Below are 17,362 nucleotides of genomic sequence, written 5' to 3'. Positions count from 1 at the left end.
TTTGAACTGTGGTGTTGGAGAAGACTCTTGAGAGTCCCTTGGACTGCAAGGAGATCCAACCAGTCCATTCTAAAGGAGATCAGTCCTGGGTGTTCATTGGAAGGAATGATGCTAAAGCTGAAACTCCAGTACTTTGGCCACCTCATGCGAAGAGTTGACTCATTGGAAAAGATCCTGATTCTGGGAGGGATTGGGGGCAGGAGGAAAAGGGGACGACAGAGGATGAGATGGCTGGATGGCATCACCAACTCCGTGGATGTGGGTTTGGGTGAACTCTGGGAGTTGGTGATGGACAGGGAGGCCTGGTGTGCTGCAATTCACGGGGTCACAAAGAGTCGGACACGACATGATTCAGCAGACACTTCTGGCTACGACTGCCCTGCTGATCAGGAGCCCACAGATTGTATTAGCTGAGACTGCTGCATAGCCACAGTGTTCACTGGACTTGGTGGCCAGCATGACCATGTTGCAGCATTTCACCAAGTGGGAGTCAGTCGCTCTGGTGCTGTGGGACCCTGGGCATACTATGGTCCTGTGGGACCCTGGGCACACTATGGTCCTGTGTGGCCTCAGGGTTTCCCCCCAGCTGACTGCATTCTGCCACTGCACAACCCATTTATGCAAGAACCAGCAGCAAGGAGACAGTTCCTTCAAACAAAACCAATCAACTCCAGAGAAACTGATAGCCCAGTGTGTTTAAAACTACATCGGTTTTCTCTCAGATATGCCTGTGGATGCATCTGTACTGTCAGAAAGCTACATGACAACATCACAGTGTTACCAAATCAGATCCAGCTGCTCGCCACTCGAAAAATCAATACTCAAGAGAGAGGTGAATGTTAGTAGAAAGGAAAATTGCTTTTAATCAGAACACCACAATCTGGGGAGATTCAGCATCCCCAGAAATCTTCTCCAAAGGTTCTGCTGGGCCATGAATGTTGTTTAAGGGAGAAAGGGAAGTGATCTCAGTTGCTTGCGGAGATATGGGGGGCAGGGTTCCCGCCACCCCCACTGTGTGCAGGCTTGTGTGCCGGCTGGCCGACTCCTCCTGGTCTTTCCTCAGATGCCATCTTGTTCTCACGGTTTGTCCATGAGCTCCCCAAAGACATCTGGTCATTTGTTAATCACATATTCTTCAGTTCTGCTTCTATCGTCTATGGAAAGGACCAACAGGCTAGACAAGGAATTGTGTGATCACCAGATCTGAAAGGTGTGCTTGGCAGAAGATGAGTAGAGCAGGGAGAGTCTGGTTTAGAAGTTAGTGACAAGATAAAAGGGGCCTCCAGCAAAGAGCTCTTCCTGCCAAAAGCTGCTTACAGAAATATTTTTCCTCCCTGATACACCCGCTTTAGAGAATCAGGTGTTTTAAACCAGAAAAGGTCTCCAAGGACTTGTCTAAGATAATCATTTATTAAACTCCTTGGTGATAGGGCTTCCCAGGTGGCTCAGTGGTACAGAACCCACCCGCCAATGCAGGAGACTCACTAGACAGGGATTTGATCCCAGCATTGGGATGATGCCCTGGAGGAGAGCATGGCAACCCAATCCAGTATTCTTGCCTGGAGACTCTCATGGACAGAGGGTCCTGGTGGGCTATAGTCCATGGGGTCACGGAGTCAGAAATGACTGAGCACGCACGCACAAACAGGTTTTTTCTTAGACAGCTCTGAATATTGATCAGTAATAGATTCCCCCACTCTACATTCAAAATATTTAATACTAAAGAATTGTCCTCCTAAATGAAAGCAGGGTTCCTAGTAGTAGCTTTCACAAGACTCAAAAGAAATAGGGTTAAAGGAAGTGGCACTGTGGGGTGTGCTGTCATACCTCTCATTTAAAAAGCACACAAGGAGTCAGTCCCTCAAAAAAAAAAAAAGTCTCAGAAGCAATCATTTCAGCTGCTTCTCAGGCACCACATTAAACACACAGGCATAGGAACAGCAGGAGATGTGAACCACCGTGAGCCTCAATTAAAGCTCTGCTGCTCAAAGAGCGGTATGTACACTCAAGCTCCCCTGCAGCCCACAACACAGGCTCCCAGCCCAAGGCCGTCAGAACATGTGTCTTAACCAGATCCCAGGTGGTTTGTCTGAGCCTTCAAGTTGGAAAGCTCTGAACCGAAGCACTTAGGAGTCAGTTCATTTGTTTTCTCCTAAAGGCACATTGGAATGAGGCATGCAAGAGAAGACAAAGCCTGCGCGATCCACTCAAGGCCAACGAACCCCCTCCTCCCGCTTACTCAAGGCCGGGGTGCTGCCTCCCTGACCTTGGGGGGCCTGTGTGAGTGCCGGCACCTGGAGGTGGGGGGCGGGGGGCTGCGTGCAGCCTGGAAGCGTATTTTCCCTCAGATGATGTATATGCGCTCAGTTGTGGCCGACTCTGCAACAACACGGACTGGAGTCTGCCGGGCTCCTCTGTCCACGGGATTCTTCCATCAAAAATATTGGAGTGGGTTGCCGTTTCCCTACTCGATTTTTCCCTCAGAAAGGGGTTTAAAGGGTACTCCCCAGATTTGTCACATGCCCCACATTTGCGCTTCCTCCTTCTTGCTTTCCTGTTAATGTCAACATGGATTATAAACCTGGTGGCAGAGGGAAAGGAGTGGTGGCCCACACACGATGGAGCAGTCATCTTCTCGGAGGAAGAGGCTGCATACGCCCCAGAGCTGGGCTTTCCAGGCTCGGCTTAGCTCTACAGCAGGATACACTGAGGGCTTCCCTGGTGGCTCAGCTGGTAAAGAACCCACCTGCAATGCAGGAGACCTGGGTTCGATCCCTGGGTTGGGAAGATCCCCTGGAGAAGGGAACAGCTACCCACTCCAGTACTCTAGCCTAGAGAATTCCATGGACTGTATAGTCCATGGGGTCACCAAGAGTCACACACGACTGAGCGACTTTCACTAGGATGCACAGAACGTCCTAGTGAGCCCAGAAAGCTGGTTCTGGCAACCCTTGTACCAGCCAACCACATGGCTCTGACGAAAGTGCCATCCCATGTTTTAGCCAAGGTCACAGACCAGCCCCTGTGGCAGGCACTATGGATCATAAGGATCCATGATCCACGGTGCCTGCCACATTAGTCAGCCAGAGCTTCAACAACTGACTTAGAAACAACTAGAATTAAATGCCAAAGAGGCAACACTTTGCCCACATGAAAAACAACCAGACATCTTTGGCGTGAAAAGGACATCATATGTCTTGTCTTGTGTTGAGTCTGAGTCAATAATGAGCTGCTTCTAACCCAGACGCCTCCTTATAGCTAAGCAGACAGAAGAACGCACCGTCACCCTCCCTTGGGAGTATCAATCGATCACTTTCCCGAAAGGCAACTGAGACAGCTTAAAAACGGATGGAAGGAAGGAATTTAGTAAAACCGGATTGTTCTTTTAGCACCTTAAAGTTGGCATTATTTAAAGTCAAGACCTATAGCAGAGGATGACAAGTTCCTTTATCCTATTTCCCTTCACCTAATTAACTCTTGGTCACTGGATCTGAAACACTCGTGCAAGCAGCTGCCACTTGGCCACTCTTTTTTTTTTTTTTCCGGTTGCCCTGTGTCTGGCTGCCGCGCTTGGGTTTCCTCTAGTTGCGGGGAGCAAGGGCTACTCTCTAGATGCGGCACACGGGCTTCTCATTGCAGTGGCTTCTCGCGGGCAGGCGGACTTCAGTAGTTGGGGTGCATGGGCTTAGTTGCCCCGAGGGATCTTCCTGGACCAGGGATTGAACCCCTGTTGCCTCCTGCATTGGCAGTCAGGTTCTTAACCACTGGACCACCAAGAAAGTCCTTAGCTGCTCTTTTAAGAAGCTAGAAATGTAAGGTTTGTTTACCTTTCCAAGTCAAACCCCAAAATTCATAATCTCTTCCCCACTTGGGCTCTAAAAGTCTGTCTGGTTGTCCTTCTGGAGACATTGAGGGGAAAGGTACAGTAGAAACACAAAACCGAGGCTCGCCCAGGGCCTGCCACACAGCACTTGCCTGAGTAAAAGCCTGCTGACCTTGAGAAATCTCTCCCTCCTGAAAAATGGGATCAACAAATTGCCTCTCCTAAAACAAAGCCTGTCCCCTGAGCTCTTCAGCATCCTAGCGAAGAACAGTTGATTTTCATATCAGTTTCTAAAATATCAGTCAACAGTGAATGGCTAAAACAAATAGTTTGAAAAAAGAATTTTCTGCCACAGAGCTCAGATTTGAGGAAAGTGCGTAAAGTGAAAGGAAACAAAGACGGTGGAAGAACAAAGACATATTTGCCTCATCGAGCCCAGACTCCACTACAAAAAGAATGTTGCAATTTAAATTAAATTATAATTAATAGCAGCAGTTTTGTTAAAGTATCTCAAATTGCCCCATTAGAGGCTGAAGCCCAAGTGGTTTCCATGGCAATATTTTCTCTAGATGTCAGCTACTATCTAATTTTTTTGTCCCTGGTATGTGACAACCTGAAGCTTTTAGTACCTTTCATTTGGGGGCATTTTCTGTTTGATAATCTCAATTTATTTTTGTATGCATTTAAATATGTGTTTTATTTGCAGTTGGCTTCTAAGCTAAAGTCTACAGTTTTACATATTTTGAAATTTAGTAAATAAGAATCACAGCTACCTTGTTTATATTCTGTATTTTTTTAAATTGAAAGCTTCACTGGCCCTTTTTCTCCCTACCTACTCAGTGAGACAAGCAAGAAATTAGAGGCTAAAGAATTTAAATCTCTTTTCAATATTCTGTTCTTACAACTGTCTTTTAAAACAGCTTATTGTGCTTAAGTACCTGGCTTGAAACATCCTCTCTTAATTTTTCACATTCTATAAAAGCAATCAAAATTATAATCGGACAGTAATGTTTTAAAGCACAATTAGTGCTATTCATGATTTCCCACGTGTCGTTGCAAGGGTGCTAACCATCCTCGCTAGGCTGTTTAGGTCCATGATGGAATTGTATCTGGGGTACTGGCTTTCTGTTCCTCTTACGATGTTGGTTCAGAGCTCTTAATTTATCACATTGTTCAGCTGATGCTGTCATTACGTGGAATTATCTTTGTCAGATAAAAGGCCTTGCACACTCACTTTCGCAGCCAGACAAGTGCAGTCAGAAGCTTTTCGACATCTTTGGCCTCACCAGACAGCCCACCAACCACGGAGAAACCACTGGGCTGAGTTAGCTGGCCACCTTGACGACGGTGATGAATTGATAGAGCCAGGCTGGCCCCCTGCTTCTCATCAGTTCAGCGTAGTTCCTTGTAAGTGGCTTCTGCAGCCAGTTTCCTGGGTTCAGACCTTGGTTCCACCACTTCTTGTTCGTGGGACCCCAGCCAAGTTTTTAGCCTCCAAAATGGGATGCAAACCTCAGCCTCACAAGGTTCACAGGAGGATGAAATGAGCGAATCCTTGAAAAGGACTTAAAACAGTGCCTGACTGTAGGAAATGCTATTGTTTCCTGAACAGCAGGCTCTCCAAATCTGAATTTCACGTCAATTTACTTCTTGTGCCTCACAGTGAAAGGCAGTCCTAGGCTGACTCTACCACAGCCAGCCAACCAACCGCTTGCTCTTTTGGGCCCCAGAGAGTTTTATGTGTGAGGAGAGTGGATCCAAAAGATGAGTGATCTCACACAGCCCTAAAACTCAGAGCTTCACGACACGTCGGTCACCTGTAAACAACCTGCGTGATAGTTGGGGGGCGGGGCTTTGTGAGGCCACGCCCCTCACCTGGTTCAGACACAAGGTGGGCTCAGAACCAGCACCCTCGCCCCGCCGGCCGTAGATAGAGGGGGTGAGGCGTAGACTTTCACTTTCCTGATGAAGTCTTCCTGGAACGTAGCAAAGGGCAGGCAAGGGCCTTTAGAAATAGAATCAAACATTCCTGGTTTCTGTTCTTTGGGTGCAAAAAGGTGTGTTTTCACTCACCCGGTCCTAATTTCTGACCATTTTACAGATTACAAGGAACAGCTCCCCCAGGCCGGCTCTTACAAAGTGTGTGTTTGTCCCTTCCTGCCCCCACTTGAAGTTAAGGGCAGGGAAAGTGCTGAACTGTGAGCTGGTTTCCCTTCCCACGTGTAAGACAGAGACAACAGCCATGGGAGGGAATGCCATCTGTGTGTGGAAGTGTCTGTGAGACCGTGTCCGAGTGTGTTTCAGGGTGTGAGCCTTCTCGGTGGGCTCTGCGGTCACAGCCAGGCTGGTTCACAAGCTCGTCCATGAAGAAGGATCCCCTGTCACCAGCTCCTGCAGCGACATGTCTGCCTGTCCCCTGCTGAGGGAGGCGAGGAGGAGAACAGATCGAAGGGTGGGTCAAGGGAAACGTGGTCTGTCAACATAATGGAGATGACCAGACAAACAGGATGTGTGTGGCGGAAATGAGCAGAAACACGCTTCCATGAGACACTAAACTGGAGTGGAACAGCGCCACACTTTGGTGTTATCATGTAGCGTGTCAACTGAAAAAACCATGTGCAACCATGTTTTATGCAGTGGACATGCTGAGGTCTTAAGTCCGGGAGACAGACTCTCAGGTAGCTCTGAGAACTGCTCCAAAGAGGTAGAGGAGGACCCAGGATATATGTGAGTTTTTTGCAACCAAAGAAAGCAGTTGGAACATCAAAAGATTACTATTCATTAAAGAAAAACCAGACATCTCAAATTAATGAATTTAGCCATTTTTTATGTATGAGAAGATGCAAGAGTCTGGGTTGATAGAAATCATTCCTTTGATCTACATCTTCACTCTCTAGGGCCAGCATCCTGTTTTCTCCAGCCTGAATCCGCTCAGGGTGCGCTGTGGGGATGGGCATGGGGGCGGCTGATGGTTTGATGGCCACAACATCCTTTGACAGGTGACATTCTTTGTCCACAAGTGTCATTTGGGGATCCAGAAGAAAAGTATATTGAATGTAGTCTTTGCCTGTTTGACACAAGTCTGGGCCTGAGACTAAATGTCTAAAGTCTACTTTGAACCTACTCATGGTATTTCCCAAAATATGGATAGGTTCCTTGATACTCTAGCACCACTCAAATGGCTCTTGCAGCAAACTTGGATGGGGGTGGGAGGGCATAAAAATTGGTAGCAGAATGAGGTTTGTGGTTTGGCCTCATTGGTGTCTCTTGGCCTCTGTGTTCCTCTATGTGCATTCTAAGAGGATGTTAGTACCCAGGGGAAAGAACAGTTACAATGAAATCATCTGAAATATATCTATCAAAGTAGCATATCAGTCTGCATGCCAGGATGAAATGGATTTGCCTCCAGGGAATAGGCACTTACATGCATTTGGAGAAGCAAGCTCAGGTTATAAACAAAGCCATGAAAACAGGCATGTTCATGCAGACACAGGAGCCTCCCCTTGAATTTCTCTGGGACCTGGGGTTTTCCACTGATTTTTTTCTGATAATAACCAAACTAGCAGACACAGAAATTATTAGGAGCTTTTCTGTATTCAATATGTTCCTTTCCTCTGTTAGGAAGAGTAAGAATGCTGCTTTGCTTTAAGGGTGGAATTGAGTCTAGGCAGCTGACTTCCAAAATTGCATAGGAGATTTTATTGGCTCCCCTAAGTGCCTCAGATGGTAAAAGAATCTGCCCACAATATGGGAGACCCAGGTTCAATCCCTGGGTTGAAAAGATCCCCTGGAGAAGGAAATAGCAACCCACTCCAGTATTCTTGCCTGGAGAATTCCATAGACAGAGGAGCCTGGAGCGCTACAGTCTTTTTTCACGCAAATGTTTGCATACCTCTTAATGGACTGATTTTAATTATACCAGTCAGTTCAGTTCAGTTGCTCAGTCGTGTCCAACTCTTTGTGACCCCATGGACTGCAGCAATCCAGGCTTCCCTGTCTGTCACCAACTCCCAGAGTAGGTCAAACTCATGTCCATGATGCCAGTTCTTCGCATCAGGTGGCCAAATTATTGGAGTTGCAGCTTCAGCATCAGTACTTCCAATGAATTTTCAGGACTGATTTCCTTTAGGATGGACTGGTTGTATCTCCTTGCAGTCCAAGGGACTCTCAAGAGTCTTCTCCAACACCACAGTTCAAAAGCATCAGTTCTTTGGCTCTCAGCTTACTTATAGTCCAACTCTCAAATCTATACATGACCACTGGAAAAACCATAGCTCTGACTAGATGAACCTTTGTTGGCAAAGTAATGTCTCTGGTTTTTAATATGCTGTCTAGGTTGGTCATAGCTTTTCTTCCAAGGAGCAAGCGTCTTTTTATTTCATGGCTGCAGTCACCATCTGCAGTGATTTTGGAGCCCAAGAAAATAAAGTCTCTCACTGTTTCCATTATTTCCCCATCTATTTGCCATGACATGATGGGACCAGATACCATGATCTTCATATTTTAAATGTTGAATTTTAAGCCAGCTCATTCACTCTCCTCTTTCATTTTCATCAAGAGGCTCTTTAGTTCCTCTTCACTTTCTGCCATAAGGGTGGTGTCATCTGCATATCTGAGGTTATTGATATTTCTCCCGGCAATCTTGATTCTAGCTTGTGCTTTATCTAGTCCAGCATTTCTCATGATGTACTCTGCATATAAGTCAAATAAGCAGGGTGACAATATACAGCCTTGAGGTACTCCTTTCCCAATTTGGAACCAGTCTTCTTGTTCTGTGTCTGGTTCTAACTGTTGCTTTTTGACCTGCATATAGGTTTCTCAAGAGGCAGGTAAGGTGGTCTGGTATTCCATCTCTTGAAGAATTTTCCACAGTTTGTTGTGGTCTACACAGTCAAAGGCTTTGGTGTAATCAATAAAGCAGAAGTAGATGTTTTTCTGGAACTCTCTTGCTTTTTCGATGATCTAGCAGATGTTGGCAGTTTGATCCAATTAGCTCTGCTACTTGTCATTGGGACTGCAAATATAATTAAGATTGGCCCCTGCCTTTAAGAAGATGAATACCATGTATGAATGTATGAATACCATGTATGGAGTGACAAGAATTAAGATGATAGCCATTGAAAAGAGGACAGATGGTTCATCTGGAGTGGCTCAGAATGGTTTCAGGAAAGTGGTAAGATTTAAGAGACAAAGAGAAGAAAGACAACCAGGTTTCCTGACAAAGCTTGTCACATGGAGGAGCAAAGACACATCCCCCTGAAGCACCAGAAATCCATGTGCCTGGAAGGGTGAGTGGGAAAAGTGACTCAATGAGGGAAGAAGCAAGAGAAGCTCAAGGGAAACCTTCCGCCCGATGTCAAGGACTTCAAGTCATATCCGTACCTTTCCCTACTGTTTATGTCAGTAACTTCAAGAGAACCAGTGGGGAAGGAAGTGGCAACCCACTCCAGTGTTCTTGCCTGGAGAATCCCATGGACAGAGGAGCCTGGCGGGCTACAGTCCCTGGGGTTGGAAAGAGTCGGACATGACTGAGCAACAACAGCACAAGAGAACAGAGAGAGGTTGTCAGGGTCTCTAAGCATCTGTGTTTTTCTGCAGTTTTGTGGCCAAGGGTGCAAAGCTCTTTCAGGCAGGAACCATGCTGTGTTCCACCATCCGTGTTACCTGAAGCGGAAGAGCAAACGGTCTTGTAGTATCGTGAATACCACACAATAGAATAATGACAGAATTGACACTGTAATTTTTTTGTTATTAAGTATATTTTGAAGCTGTATATTTTTTAATGGTCAGGAGATTTCTGTGTTTATTGAAAGGAGAGGAGAAACATGACACTCGCAGACTGCTCGAATGCCTGGTAGATGTCGCCACTGGGTGTTCTGTAGGCACTTCAAGTTAGTGTGTCCAGACAAAATAAGTCTTTCTACCTCATATCCTAAAACTAGTTCTTCCTTCCATGGGTCCTACCTGAGCTGAACTGTCGGACAGCTGGGGTTTTCTCAACAGCTGACCTGTCTGTGTCATTCTAGCCCTTGAAAGGTAATATAGGAAAGACCATTGACTTTGGAATTAATGCTGCCTTGGTATTAATTCCAGCTAGGCCATTTACAAGCTATTAAGCTTTTGACTTTTTAGAAGGACATGGGCCAAACAGTGTTCAGTTCAGTTCAGTTCGTGTCCGACTCTTTGTGACCCCATGAATCGCAGCACGCCAGGCCTCCCTGTCCATCACCAACTCCCAGAGTTCACTCAGACTCACGTCCATCGAGTCAGTGATGCCATCCAGCCATCTCATCCTCTGTCGTCCCCTTCTCCTCCTGCCCCAATCCCTCCCAGCATCAGAGTCTTTTCTAATGAGTCAACTCTTCCCATGAGGTGGCCCAAGTACTGGAGTTCAGAGAAGGGTAAATACAACTTCAGAAGACCTTGGAACTACGCCCAAGATGAGCAGTGAAAATTCAAGCCTTTTTCTTGAAAAGCACCACTCCGTCTTTGAAGGGTGGTTGGCCTCAGGGAATATGTGTATTGATAACCAAATCTTACTGTGTGCATTGAGTGTGTGAGTTACAACATGGAAGCTGCACTGTCATTTCAGGCAAGTCACTATACATAGACAGGGTCATAACTAAAATCACATCCATGCTCCAGGTTAGTATTTTGACTATATAAACCAAATTCTTCAGTGAGGCATGAAAAGTTCTCATTAATAACAATTTTCACCTTTTTTACTCTTTGCTGTATATCCCCAGCACTTAGAATGGCAGCTGACACATGGTAGGCATGCTGCAAAGATTTGTTGAAATAGGTTCAGAAATAGAAAAGTTATTAGGCAGTTAATATTCTTCCCAACATTTAGGAGATATTATCCCCTAACAAATTCCTAAAGCATACAGTATTTTACTGGAGCCACATAAGATACTTGTTTAAATACATGATTCCTTTTTAAAACAAAAACACTAATTCAAAAAGATGCATACACCGCAGCGTCTTATGGCAGTATTATTTACAGTAGCCAAGATATGGAAGCAACCTAAGTGTCATGCACAGATGATTAGATAAAGAAGGTGTAGTCCAGATGTACGATGGAATACTACTCAGCCGTAAAAAGAATGAAAATTTGCAACAGCATTGGTGGACTAAAAGGTACTAAGCGAAGTGAAGTAAATTAGAGAAAGGCAAAGACTGTATGATGTCACTTATACACGGAACCTAAAGAACCCAACAAACTAGTGAAATGACAAAAAAGAAGCAGACTCACAAGTGTATAGAACAAACTAGTGGTTACTAGTGGGAAGAGGGCATGGGGGAGTGGTACAAGTGTAGAGTGTCAAGAGGTACGAACTATTATGTATAAATATTACATATAATACTACAAGGATAGATTGTGCAACATAAGGAATATATCCAATAGTTTACAATAACTATAAATGGAATATAGCCTTTAAACTTTGTGAATCACTATATGGTACACCTGTAGCATACAATATTTTATATCAACTGTACTTCAGTTTGTTTCCCTCATAGCTCAGTTAGTAAAGAATCTGCCTGCAATGCAGGAGACCCTGGTTCGATTCCTGGGACAGGAATATCCCCTAGAGAAGGGATATGCTGCTGCTGCTGCTGCTAAGTCACTTCAGTCGTGTCGGACTCTGTGCGAACCCATAGACCGCAGCCCACCAGGCTCCCCCATCCATGGGATTTTCCAGGCAAGAGTACTGGAGTGGGGTGCCATTGCCTTCTCCGAGAGAAGGGATATGCTACCCACTCCAGTATTCTTGCGCTTCCCTTGTGGCTCAGCTGATAAAGAATCAGCCTGCAATGCAGGAGACCTGGGTTTGATTCCTGGGTTGGGAAGATACCCTGGAGAAAGGAAAGGCTACCCACTCCAGGATTCTGGCCTGAAGAATTCCATGGACTGTATAGTCCATGGGGTTGCAAAGAGTCAGACCCAACTGAGCGACTTTCACTTTGATACTTCAATTTTTTAAAAATTTTTAACAATTACTTATTAAACTAATACTGTAAGTTCTAAAAAGCTCATCAGCAAACATACCCAACTCCATCAGTTGTGAAAGGGATCAAAGTGGCTGGGAGGCAGATTTCAGCCAAACTTAAGAAGTATTCTCAACTTGTCTGTCAGTGGAACCGACAACCGACAGTCCTGCTCAGGTTGTTCTAAACTTTTTAATATTCCTCCCAAGGAGATATAGTGCTCGTCTGGGCCGTGTACAAAGGAAAACAGCAGGCATTGAGGTGGCTGTGATTCTTGTGGGCAACAATAGCAAAATGGGTTTAAATGAAACAGAGGTCTCATTTGGGAAAACAGGCAGTGTTGAAGGATTTTATGAAAAAATAGATATATCAGATTATCCGGGATAAATGATATACATGACTTTTTATCTCTTCCTCTACAGCCAGTGCTGATTTTCCGTATAACCCAGGACAAGGCCAGGCCATAAGAAATGGAGTCAACAGAAACTCGGCCATCATCGGAGGTAGGTGACGCACAGGACAGGCGCTTCCTCACTTGTGGGGAGTGGTCATTTTCAATAAAAGCATCATCCAGAGGAAAAGGAGTCATCTAGACTTGTACTTTATTTATTTTGCTGTTTAAATATGGCTGAAGATTGAGAAGTACAGATGTGGAGAAACTGATAAGTGTAACTTGGCTCTTTTTAAATGCTGACTTATTATTTAAAAAAAGGAAAAGAACAGTAGTATTAGGAAGCTAGCCAGCATCTTGAATACACAAGCAGGCTGTCATGGCAACATGACATGGCAACAGCCAGGACATCTGTTTTTGCCCTCATCATCCTCTTGCATCCCAAATGATCCAGAGTAGCTTGCTACAAAAATGGGAAGGACTATGCCAGTCTGGTTTCAGTTATCTTAATAAAAATTATCAGACCATTAATAAGCCAGAGTATCTGAATATTCCAGGCTTTTCTTCCCACCACAGAAACCTGCATAATAGTTTGACTCTCCTAGTATAGTTCCTCGTGTTTGGATCAGTAAATATCACCTTTGCCGCCTTCTCTCTCTGCTTCCGCCTTATTTTATAAAGATGTTTCCTGTCTCTCTGAGGACAGCTAATACTGTTAAGCATATGAAGGATTTTAAACTCAGCCAATCAACTCAGCTTAGTCAGTAGGTTTATTTTCCACAGGAAGAAAGTGGACACCTATATATATGTGACTATTAAATTACAGGGCTTCCCTGGCGGCTCAGACGATAAAGCGTCTGTCTGCAATGCAGGAGACCCGGGTTCGATCCCTGGGTTGCAAAGATCCCTTGGAGAAGGAAATGGCAGCCCACTCCAGTATTCTTGCCTGGAGAATCCCGATACATTCCGAGCCTGTGTGCGTGCATGATAGGTTGCTTCACTCGTGTCCAACTCTTTGCGACCCTATGGGTTGTAGCCCACCATTCTCCTCTGTCTGTGGGATTCTCCAGGCAAGAATACTGGAGTGGGTTGCCATTTCCTCCTCCAGGGGATCGTCTGAACCCTGGGATCGAACCTGCGTCTCCTGTGTCTCCTGCATTGCAGGCAGATTCTTTACCCACTGAGCCGCCTGGAAGCCCAAATACGTTCAGGAATGGTGATTAAATCACATTGTTCAGAGTTCTGGTATAATCCTTATCCTCATTATTTTGCTTTTTTAATATCAACTTTATTGAAGCATAATATGCACTTATTTTGGCACCCCACTCCAGTACTCTTGCCTGGAAAATCCCATGGATGGAGGAACCTGGTGGGCTGCAGTCCATGGAGTCGCTAAGAGTCGGATACGACTGAGCAACTTCACTTTCACTTTTCACTTTCAGGCATTGGAGAAGGAAATGGCAACCACTCCAGTGTTCTTGCCTGGAGAATCCCAGGGACGGGGAGCCTGGTGGGCTGCCATCTATGGGATCGCACAGAGTCGGACACGACTGAAGTGACTTAGCAGTAGCAATGCACTTACTTAAATGTAACACGTTATGACTTTTGACAAACACATATGCCTATAGTGTTAGTCGCTCAGTCGAGTCTGACTCTTTGCGACCCCTTCTGCAGCCCACCAGGCTCCTCTGTCCATGGAATTCTCCAGCCAAGAATACTAGAGCGGGTTGCCGTTTCCTTCTCCAATGTATTCGTATAACCACAGCCACAATCAAGACACAGAACATCTCCACCCACTAAAAGTTCTCTTGTACCCCTTTGTAATTCACCCGTCCCCCACTCCACTTGCCTTTGTCACGTGGATTTCTTTTGCCTCTTTTTAGGGTTTCACAGAAATGGAATCACATAGTATGTAATCTTTTGTGCCTCTTTCCCTCAATGTGTTTTTGAGAATCTGTTGACATTGTTGTATTACCAGTGGTCTGTTTATTTTTACTGCCAAGTTGTATTCCTTTGTATGAATGAAGGAGAGTTTGCTTTATCTCCTCACCTGCTGATAGATGTTTGGTTTGTTTCCAGGCTTGGGCTGTTTGGACAAAAGCTGCTGTGAATATTCTTGTCCAAGTTCTGGCCTTTGTAAACAAAAGTTTTAGTTTCTCTGGTAATTCCTAGGAGTATAATTGCGGGGTTATTGTAGATATTTAACTTTATAGGAAATTGCCATATAGTTTTCCAAAATGGTTGAACCATTTTATGCTTCCATAAGCAATATCTGAGAGGTCAAATTGCTTCACAGTCCTGCCAACACTTAGCACTGTCATTCTCTGTAGCCATCTCGTTGATGAGCGGTGGTAACTCACTGTGCCTTGTTTGTTTTTAATAGTCGTTTTCTGTTGATAGTATCTTTTTGTTTTTAATTTTATTTATTTATGGGTGTGCTGGGTCTTCATTGCTGCACAGGCTTTTCTCTAGTTGCGGTGGTGGGGGCGGGGCTGCTGTCTAGTTGCAGTGCATGGGCTTCTCATTGTGGTAGCTTCTCTTGTTGCAGAGCACAGGCTCTAGGGCGCTCCAGCTTCAGCAGCTGTGGCACGTGGGCTCAGCAGTTGCAGCCCCCAGGCTCTAGAGCACAGGCTCAGTAGTTGTGGCACACAGGCCTAGTTGCTCCACAGCACGAGGGATCTTCCTGGCCCAGGGATCAAACCTGTGTCTCTTGCGTTGGCAGGTGGATTCTCCACCACTGAGCTGCCAATAAAGCCCCCTCACTGAGGTTTTAATGTGCAACTATATGATGACTTATGAGCATCTTTTTCCATGCTTATCACTGTTTGCAAATCTTTTGTGACGTGTCTATTTAAATCTTTCTCCTCTTTTAATTGGATTGTCTGACTTCTTTCTATTGAGTTGTAAGAGTTCTTCTTGCATTCTCATTGTTTCATTTTCTTAGTGGTAGTTTTTGAAAAGCAGGAGATTTTAATTTTTATAAAGTCCAACTTTCTAACCTTTTTACAGTTTGTGATATTTTTTAATCCTTTCTAAAAACCTGCCAACCCCAAGGTTGTAAAGATTTTCTCAGAAGTTTGATAGCTTTTGTTTTTAATTATTCAGTCTATAATCACTTTGGGGGGGCTTCCCTGGTGGCTCAGATGGTAAAGAATCTGCCTGCAATGTGGGAGACCCAGGTTTGATCCCTGGGTTGGGAAGATCAACTGGAGAAGGAAATGGCAACCCACTCCAGTATTCTTGCCTGGAGAATCCCCATGGACAGAGGAGCCTGGTGGCCTAGAGTCTGTGGGGTCACAAATAGCTGGACACAGCTGAGCGACTAACACATACACATAGTTACTTTGAGTTAATATAGTATGAGATAAAAGTCAAAAATCATTTGCCAAACAAATATCTAATTATTGTGAGATCACTTGTTGAAAAGATTGTTTTTTTTCCAATTTAATTTCCATGTTACTTTTGTCAAAAATCAATTGTCTGTATATTTGTATGTCTTTTTTCTGGACTCTATTCTGTTTTGTTGATTTACATATCTTTCTTTGGCCAATATTGCTATTACTTTATTTCTGTATCTTTAAAGTAAGTCTTGAAATAAGCAATGTAAGTTCTACAATCATTTCTTTTTTTTTTTTTTAAACTATTTTGACTGTTCTGGGTCCTTTGCAATTGCCATACAAAATTTAGAATCAGCTTATATATTTCTACAAAAAAAATTGCTATTATTTTCATTGGATAGCATTAAATCTATAAATGAACAGGTTGACAATATTGACATTGAAATATGGTATATGCATCCATTTATTTAGGCCTTCTTTAGTTTGTCTCAGCAAGGTTTTATGATTTTCAGTGCACAGTCTTGAACAGTTGTGTTAAGTTCTTTCTAAGTGGCACTATTTTATTACTTTCATTTCCAAGTATTTCATACTAATATATAAAAATATAAATTTCACCTTACTAAATTTACTGTTAGTTCCAGCAACTTTTTTTTGTATATTCCTTAGTATTTTCTACATAGACAATCCTGTCATCTGAGAATAGAGTTCTCCTTTTCAATCAGTGCACTTTTTGTTTCCTTTTATTTTACTCCACTGTCTAGAACTTTTAGTACAGTCATGAGTTAAGGTGATAAGAGTTGACACTCTTGCATTTTTCCATATTTTAGGATGAATGTGTTTAATTTTTCACTATTAAATGCAATATTAGCTGCAGATTTCTCAAAGACACCCTTTTTCAAGGTTGAAAGTTTCTTTCTATTGATAGTTTCCTGAGAGGCTTCATGATAAATGGGTGTTGAAATTTCTCATATTTCTTTTTTTAGTCATGTGCATTTATTGACAAAGGTTTTTCTCCTTTATTTCCTTAATGTGGTAAATTACACATTGCTTTATTTTTAAATGTTAACTCGATCTTACCTTCCTAGAATTAATACCATTTTTGTTATAATCTGTTCCCCTTTACATATTGCTGGGTTTGATTTGCTACAGTTTTATTTAGGAGAGACACTGCTCCATCATTTCCTTGTAGTGTGTTTGTCTGGTAATAGTGTCAGGATAATTCTGGCCTCATAAAACAAGTTGAGTGGTATATCCTTCTCCTCTAAGACAGACGTGTAGGTCTGGTGTTACTCCTTAGGTCAAGTTCGTTAACAGTGTTTTTGAGGTCTTCTGAAGGCTTCCTGATTTTCTGTTTCATCGTTCAGTCAACTCCTAGGAGGAAAGTGTTGAAATCTCCAAATATACCTGTGGAAACCGTCTCCTCCTCCCCTCCGGCGCTGTGGGTTTTCGTCGTTCGGGAGTTCCGAGTCTCCTGCGGGAGAGGCTCCTTGAGGGAGCCATGGGGAAGAGGGGCGGGGCCGGCGGGCTCCTCGGCCGCGTTTAACCTCTCGCCCCTCTGTCCTGTGTCCCCCAGGGGTCATTGCCGTGGTCATCTTCACCATCCTCTGCACCTTGGTCTTCCTCATTCGCTACATGTTCCGTCACAAGGGCACCTACCACACCAACGAGGCGAAGGGCGCGGAGTCCGCCGAGAGCGCCGACGCCGCCATCATGAACAACGACCCCAACTTCACAGAGACCATCGACGAGAGCAAAAAGGAATGGCTCATCTGAGGGGCGGCTCTTTGGCTCCGGGAAGTGGGGGGCGAGGGGGGGGGGGGC

The 17,362-nt window shown here is 44.4% G+C and overlaps 1 protein-coding gene across 1 annotated transcript in view; it reads left to right on the top strand.

The window, feature by feature from the left end:
- The window catches only part of CNTNAP2 (contactin associated protein-like 2), a 909,256-nt gene extending 891,921 nt beyond the window's left edge, over positions 1 to 17,335 (top strand). The window contains exons 14-15 of the mRNA XM_010843889.1: positions 12,235 to 12,315; positions 17,115 to 17,335. Of these exons, the coding sequence (XP_010842191.1) occupies positions 12,235 to 12,315; positions 17,115 to 17,314 (281 nt within the window). The 3' untranslated portion in view covers positions 17,315 to 17,335. The remainder of the gene's footprint in view (positions 1 to 12,234; positions 12,316 to 17,114) is intronic.
- Positions 17,336 to 17,362: the final 27 nt, after the last annotated feature.

This window comes from Bison bison, unplaced genomic scaffold, assembly GCF_000754665.1.
Source record: "Bison bison bison isolate TAMUID 2011002044 unplaced genomic scaffold, Bison_UMD1.0 scf7180017864191, whole genome shotgun sequence".
NCBI lineage: Eukaryota > Metazoa > Chordata > Mammalia > Artiodactyla > Bovidae > Bison > Bison bison.
The sequence above is the reverse complement of the archived record's forward strand: the minus strand, read 5'-3'. Positions and strand labels throughout refer to the sequence as shown.